The sequence below is a fragment of the Oncorhynchus kisutch genome, linkage group LG12, assembly GCF_002021735.2.
Source record: "Oncorhynchus kisutch isolate 150728-3 linkage group LG12, Okis_V2, whole genome shotgun sequence".
Taxonomy (NCBI): Eukaryota; Metazoa; Chordata; class Actinopteri; order Salmoniformes; family Salmonidae; genus Oncorhynchus; species Oncorhynchus kisutch.
Window position 1 is genome coordinate 5,278,348 of NC_034185.2, and position 8,037 is coordinate 5,286,384.

General features: G+C 43.8%; 1 protein-coding gene across 2 annotated transcripts in view; it reads right to left on the reverse strand.

Moving 5' to 3' along the window:
- LOC109879499 (protein-tyrosine kinase 2-beta-like) overlaps positions 1-7,725 on the reverse strand; it is a 39,738-nt gene extending 32,013 nt beyond the window's left edge. For both annotated transcript variants that reach the window (XM_031836758.1, XM_031836759.1), the window contains exons 1-7: positions 7,484-7,725; positions 5,964-6,142; positions 3,783-3,870; positions 2,669-2,748; positions 2,099-2,161; positions 1,131-1,185; positions 702-842 (exon numbers count right to left, since the gene is read on the reverse strand). In XM_031836758.1, coding sequence (XP_031692618.1) covers positions 702-842; positions 1,131-1,185; positions 2,099-2,161; positions 2,669-2,748; positions 3,783-3,870; positions 5,964-6,142; positions 7,484-7,681 — 804 coding nt within the window. In that variant the 5' untranslated portion in view covers positions 7,682-7,725. The remainder of the gene's footprint in view (positions 1-701; positions 843-1,130; positions 1,186-2,098; positions 2,162-2,668; positions 2,749-3,782; positions 3,871-5,963; positions 6,143-7,483) is intronic.
- Positions 7,726-8,037: the final 312 nt, after the last annotated feature.

Here is an 8,037-nt window from a genome sequence, read left to right on the forward strand (position 1 = left end):
TACTGTGTCCTGACAGGACCTCATACTGACAGGACCTCACTCAGATATTTACTGTGTACTGACAGGACCTCACTCAGGTATTTACTGTGTACTGACAGGACCTCATACTGACAGGACCTCATACTGACAGGACCTCACTCAGGTATTTACTGTGTACTAACAGGACCTCAATCTGGTATTTACTGTGTACTGACAGGACCTCACTCAGGTATTTACTATGTACTGACAGGACCTCACTCAGGTATTTACTATGTACTGACAGGACCTCACTCAGGTATTTACTGTGTACTGACAAGACCTCACTCAGGTATTTACTGTGTACTGACAGTATCTCACTCAGGTATTTACTGTGTACTGACAGGACCTCATACTGACAGGACCTCATACTGACAGGACCTCACTCAGATATTTACTGTGTACTGACAGGACCTCACCCAGATATTTACTGTGTACTGACAGGACCTCACTCAGATATTTACTGTGTACTGACAGGACCTCATACTGACAGGACCTCTTACTGACAGGACCTCACTCAGATATTTACTGTGTACTGACAGGACTTCATACTGACAGGACCTCACTCAGGTATTTACTGTGTACTGACAGGACCTCACTCAGGTATTTACTGTGTACCCGACTGCAAATACCTGAGTGCGGCCCTTCCTAATTGTATTGTTTGTAAAGCCAACTACAACACGAACCACCAGTTCGCAGGGGTAGACCTCCTCATCAACGTTGATGAATTCAGTGAGCGTTTTGAAGAAGCGAACCATACACTCCTCCTCCTTCAGAGTAGCGTACTGCTGAAAGGTCTGGGTGATCAGCTTCCGGAGAGGACGAGACTGGGACAGAACATCACAACATTAGACAACATTTTCATAACCCTATTTTAACTATGATGTCAAATAGTAAACAGCACGGAAAGCGACGCTGCCAGCATAGAAATTAACAGAAATTAACAGAAATGATCAGAAATGATCAGAAATTAACAGAAATTAACAGAAATGATCAGAAATTAACAGACATGACCAGACATTTTCTTTACAGCTAGGCTCATTATTAAAAACTTTGTAGAAACTTTCAATAATTATGTTGAACGATCATGTGGAAATCCAAATTCATAAATGTACCTTCATGCGGTCAATGAGCTCCTGTGGGAAGAACAGGTTCAGCCCCACGTCCTTCCTTCATTGGTCAAAATAAATCACATTCAGAGAGACCAGTTAGAATAAAACCACCAATCAAACCAACGTGATAGAAAAGTTTGGTAATAAACCAATCTATCAAACCAACGTGATAGAAAAGTTAGGTAATAAACCAACCAATCAAACCAACGTGATAGAAAAGTTAGGTAATAAACCAATCAATCAAACCAATGTGATAGAAAAGTTAGGTAAAAAACCAACCAATCAAACCAACGTGATAGAAAAGTTAGGTAATAAACCAACCAATCAAACCAACGTGATAGAAAAGTTAGGTAATAAACCAACCAATCAAACCAACGTGATAGAAAAGTTAGGTAATAAACCAAGCAATCAAACCAACGTGATAGAAAAGTTAGGTAATAAACCAACCAATCAAACCAACGTGATAGAAAAGTTAGGTAATAAACCAACCAATCAAACCAACGTGATAGAAAAGTTAGGTAATAAACCAACCAATCAAACCAATGTGATAGAAAAGTTAGGTAATAAACCAACCAATCAAACCAATGTGATAGAAAAGTTAGGTAATAAACCAACCAATCAAACCAATGTGATAGAAAAGTTAGGTAAAAAACCAACCAATGTGATAGAAAAGGTAGGTAATAAACCAACCAATCAAACCAATGTGATAGAAAAGGTAGGTAATAAACCAATCACACAAATGTGATAGAAAAGTTAGGTAAAAAACCAACCAATCACACAAATGTGATAGAAAAGTTAGGTAAAAAACCAACCAATCAAACCAATGTGATAGAAAAGTTAGGTAAAAAACCAACCAATCAAACCAATGTGATAGAAAAGTTAGGTAAAAAACCAACCAATCAAACCAATGTGATAGAAAAGGTAGGTAAATGAAGGTTGCTACCAACAAACATATAAATGTAAGTACTTACTCTAGTAACTCAAAGTTCGACTTCTTCTCCAAACCTTTAGCATTCATGTCTTTATAAAACCTCCTGAGGACCAAGCAGATAAACACTGTTTTATTTTTATCCCACTCAGTGATGTTTCCCTGCTTTAAAATGATTCATATATTTTTTTAAAGATCCTATTAAAATGTTTTGTATGGTGGAGAAAAAGCTTATGAGCATTTCACTGTATCATTTACACCCATTGTATTCTGTCTTGTGACAAACTAGATTTTTTTTTTTTTTTTACCTTTATTTAACTAGGCAAGTCAGTTAAGAACAAATTCTTATTTTCAATGACGGCCTAGGAACAGTGGGTTAACTGCCTGTTCAGGGGCAGAACGACAGATTTGTACCTTGTCAGTTCGGGGGTTTGAACTCACCAACCTTCCGGTTACTAGTCCAACGCTCTAACCACTAGGCTACCCTGCCGCCCCACTAGGCTACCCTGAATTGATTTAGAACAACGCGACATACGAGGCTCTACTACGGACAAACCCACTGTGACGTTGATGACGTCTACACGTTAACAAGAGGATACATAAGGAACCTCACCTGATCTCCAGACAGCCCAGCTGCAGGGCCATCCCATCACTGACCTTACTGGCATGGTACTGCATGTAGTCACTACGCACCTAACACAGACCCAAGATGGCATAGAGAGACCACATGTACTGTTATTAACGGGTTAGGGTTAGTTACGCTGCATTCCATCTTTGACCTTACTGGCATGGTATTGCATGTAGTCACTACACACCTAACACAGGCAATATCGAGAGAACACGTTATTAACTGTTTATGAAGTCACTCAGCCTGGTCTCATAGTCTAGACGTAACATAGTACATGTAAATCCGGGACACTCAAATTAGTATGGTATGTTATGTTTGCTGTTAATATATAAAGACAGATGGTTACTTAAGGCTTAAACCAAAGTAGGGTGGTTGGTTGGGTTAGATGGGTGGGCGTATAACGTGAACTTCTAGCAACCTAAAAGGTCCCATCAGGGACAACTTTATATAATTAGCAATTTTTCAACTACTTACTACTTTTTAGCTACTTTGCAACCACTTAGCTAACCCTTCCCCTAACTATAACCTTAACATTTTAATCTAACTCCTAAACTTAGGAGTTAGATTAAACCTAGCAAAACCTAGCTAACATTAGCCACCTAGCTAGAATTCATAACATATACATTTTTGCTAATTCTTTAACATATAATATGAAGTGTAAGTTGTAACATATCATATGAAATGGGTGACGGACATCCACAAATTAAAACATACCATACAGAACGTAATATTAAACCGAGTGTCTCGAATTTACTTACACAATGATAAGAAGTGCTCTGAGACTAGGTTGCCTAACTATGCATCTACAGTATTACCACAAGTTCAATACAACAGACAACAGAAAACAGTGAATTATCGCTGACGATGAAGTTCTGGAAATTAGTCATGTGTTCTCTACATAGTCAGAGTATTAATGTGTTCTCTACATAGTCAGAGTATTAATGTGTTCTCTACATAGTCAGAGTACTAATGTGTTCTCTACATAGTCAGAGTATTAATGTGTTCTCTACATAGTCAGAGTATTAATGTGTTCTCTACATAGACAGAGTATTAATGTGTTCTCTACATTAGTCAGAGTACTGCTTGCTGCCTACGGTACCTGTTGATAGAAATACAGCAGTGTAGTACTGTCTTCTTTAAACTTTTCCAGGAAGTTGACTGGAATGTAGCGGACTCTCAGGTCATACCTGTGGAGAGATGAAAATAACCATACTTCAGAGTAGCAGTCTTCAACTGATGAACATACCTCTGCTTTAGAGTAGCAGTCTTCAACTGATGAACGTACCTCTGCTTTAGAGTAGCAGTCTTCAACTGATGAACATACCTCTGCTTTAGAGTAGCAGTCTTCAACTGATGAACATACCTCTGCTTTAGAGTAGCAGTCTTCAACTGATGAACATACCTCTGCTTTAGAGTAGCAGTCTTCAACTGATGAACGTACCTCTGCTTTAGAGTAGCAGTCTTCAACTGATGAACATACCTCTGCTTTAGAGTAGCAGTCTTCAACTGATGAACATACCTCTGCTTTAGAGTAGCAGTCTTCAACTGATGAACGTACCCATATTTTAGACTAGGAGTCTACAACTGATGAACTATCCATATTTTAGACTAGGAGTCTACAACTGATGAACTACCCATATTTTAGACTAGGAGTCTACAACTGATGAACTACCCATATTTTAGACTAGGAGTCTACAACTGATGAACTACCCATATTTTAGACTAGGAGTCTACAACTGATGAACTACCCATATTTTAGACTAGGAGTCTACAACTGATGAACTACCCATATTTTAGACTAGGAGTCTACAACTGATGAACTACCCATATTTTAGACTAGGAGTCTACAACTGATGAACTACCCATATTTTAGACTAGGAGTCTACAACTGATGAACTACCCATATTTTAGACTAGGAGTCTACAACTGATGAACGACCCATATTTTAGACTAGGAGTCTACAACTGATGAACTACCCATATTTTAGACTAGGAGTCTACAACTGATGAACGTACCTCTGCTTTAGAGTAGCAGTATTTAACTGATGAACGTACCCATATTTTAGACTAGGAGTCTACAACTGATGAACTACCCATATTTTAGACTAGGAGTCTACAACTGATGAACTACCCATATTTTAGACTAGGAGTCTACAACTGATGAACTACCCATATTTTAGACTAGGAGTCTACAACTGATGAACGAGCCATATTTTAGACTAGGAGTCTACAACTGATGAACTACCCATATTTTAGACTAGGAGTCTACAACTGATGAACGACCCATATTTTAGAGTAGGAATTCTTCAACCTTTTCTTGGTTCGGGGACCCCGTCCCAGGCGAACCCAAAGCACCACTTTATATTTTACAGTGGAGGTTGAAGCAGAAACAGACTCCTTTGTCTGCAACTCTTTCGTCTTGTGGCTCCATGAGGAAACTTCCTTTAAACTCATTTAAACAAGGCTGTCGTACATTGGTTCACTTATGCCCTAAAGTAAATGTGTTCGTATGAGCAGGAATATTGTATATACATTTGTTCATATGGGCAGAATATTGGAAGGCCAAACCGGAAACCCATGGTCCTCATTATACATTAGCAAAAATAAATAATTGCATGTCTTGTGTTGTCATCAGGTGAATGATAAGGGCAAGGAGAAATAATCAACATCCGTCTCTCCTTCTCTACCTCCTCAATCCGTGTCCCACTCCTCCTCCGCCCTGTCCCACTCCTCCTCCTCCTCCGCCCTGTCCCACTCCTCCTCCGCCCTGTCCCACTCCTCCTCCACCCTGTCCCACTCCTCCTCCTCCTCCCTGTCCCACTCCTCCTCCTCCACCCTGTCCCACTCCTTCTCCTCCACCCCTGTCCCACTCCTCCTCCACTCCTCCTCCACCCTGTCCCACTCCTCCTCCTCCACTCCTGTCCCACTCCTCATCCACCCTGTCCCACTCCTCATCCACCCTGTCCCACTCCTCCTCCTCCTCCTCCTCCTCCTCTGTCCCACGTCTCCTCCTCCACCCTGTCCCACTCCCACTCCTCCTCCACCCTGTTCCACTCCTCCTCCTCAACCCCTGTCCCACTCCTCCTCCACCCCTGTCCCACTCCTCCTCCTCCTCCACCCCTGTCCCACCCCCCCTCACCCTGTGCCACTCCTCCTCCACCCTGTCCCACTCCTCCTCCATCCCTGTCCCACTCCTCCTCCTCCACCCTGTCCCACTCCTCCATCCAACCCTGTCCCACTCCTCCTCCACTCCTGTCCCATCCCTCCACCACTCCTCTCACCTCCACTCTGCCTCCACGTGATGACTCTCATAGCGTTGCTCCACCTCCCCCACGGTCAGGTCTGGATGGAGCCAGTGGAGCTCGTCTGACTTGAGGTGCTTCAGCAGCAGACCATAGCAGCCTTTATACTGGATGTTAGGGCCCAGTCTACCACTGGTCAGGATAGACTGGACTATAGCCTGGGGGAGAGAGACCAGTAGGGAGTTAGTCACAGTTATTAAAAGGATACCACTGGTCAGGATAGACTGGACTATAGCCTGGAGGAGAGAGACCAGTATGGAGTCAGTCTGAGTTAAAATGATACCACTGGTCAGGACAGACTGGACAACAGCCTGGAGGAGAGAGACCAGTATGGAGTCAGTCTGAGTTAAAATGATACCACTGGTCAGGACAGACTGGACTATAGCCTGGAGGAGAGAGACCAGTATGGAGACCGTCACAGTTAAAAGGATACCACTGGTCAGGATAGACTGGACTACAGCCTGGAGGAGAGAGACCAGTATGGAGTCAGTCTGAGTTAAAATGATACCACTGGTCAGGACAGACTGGACAACAGCCTGGAGGAGAGAGACCAGTATGGAGTCAGTCTGAGTTAAAATGATACCACTGGTCAGGACAGACTGGACTATAGCCTGGAGGAGAGAGACCAGTATGGAGACCGTCACAGTTAAAAGGATACCACTGGTCAGGATAGACTGGACTACAGCCTGGAGGAGAGAGACCAGTATGGAGTCAGTCTGAGTTAAAATGATACCACTGGTCAGGACAGACTGGACTACAGCCTGGAGGAGAGAGACCAGTATGGAGTCAGTCTGAGTTAAAATGATACCACTGGTCAGGACAGACTGGACTACAGCCTGGAGGAGAGAGACCAGTATGGAGACCGTCACAGTTAAAATGATACCACTGGTCAGGACAGACTGGACTACAGCCTGGAGGAGAGAGACCAGTATGGAGTCAGTCTGAGTTAAAATGATACCACTGGTCAGGACAGACTGGACTACAGCCTGGAGGAGAGAGACCAGTATGGAGTCAGTCTGAGTTAAAATGATACCACTGGTCAGGACAGACTGGACTACAGCCTGGAGGAGAGAGACCAGTATGGAGACCGTCACAGTTAAAAGGATACCACTGGTCAGGATAGACTGGACTACAGCCTGGAGGAGAGAGACCAGTATGGAGACCGTCACAGTTAAAAGGATACCACTGGTCAGGATAGACTGGACTACAGCCTGGAGGAGAGAGACCAGTATGGAGTCAGTCTGAGTTAAAATGATACCACTGGTCAGGACAGACTGGACTACAGCCTGGAGGAGAGAGACCAGTATGGAGACCGTCACAGTTAAAAGGATACCACTGGTCAGGACAGACTGGACTACAGCCTGGAGGAGAGAGACCAGTATGGAGATTGATTTATTGGTCTATCAATCAACCAATAAATAAATCAATCAAATGTATTTATGTATATCAAATGTATTTATAAATCCCTTTTGATGTCAACAGCTGGTGTAGTTAATCACCCTGATCTTCCAGGAGCTGTCACACTTGACCAGTTTGAAGTTCTTCCCCAGGGTGTTATTGGTGGAAAAACAGACTTTGAGGATCTTGGTGGGTCCTCCCTCCCCGCTGAAGGGGCTCTGTTGTGGGCCGTCGTTGTGGCCGGGGCTGGGTAGCCTCCAGGACAGGGTGGTAGTGTCTCCCTGCATCACCTCGTACATTCTCACGGTAGAGAGAATGATAACGTCATACTGATGTCACACCTGGGGAGAGGGCGGGAGAGGGAGAGGGAGAGTGAAAGAGGAGGGGGGATTGAGAGAGGGAGAGAGAAAGAGGAGAGAGAGAAAGAGGAGGGGGGAGAGAGAGAAAGAGGAGGGGGGAGAGAGAGGGAGAGAGAAAGAGAAGGGGGGAGAGAGAGAAAGAGGAGGGGGGAGAGACAAAGAGGAGGGGGGAGAGACAAAGAGGAGGGGGAAGAGAGAAAGAGGAGGGGGGAGAGACAAAGAGGAGGGGGGAGATAGAGACAGAGGAGGGGGAGAGAGGGACGGGGGAGAGAGAAAGAGGAGTGGGAGAGAGAAAG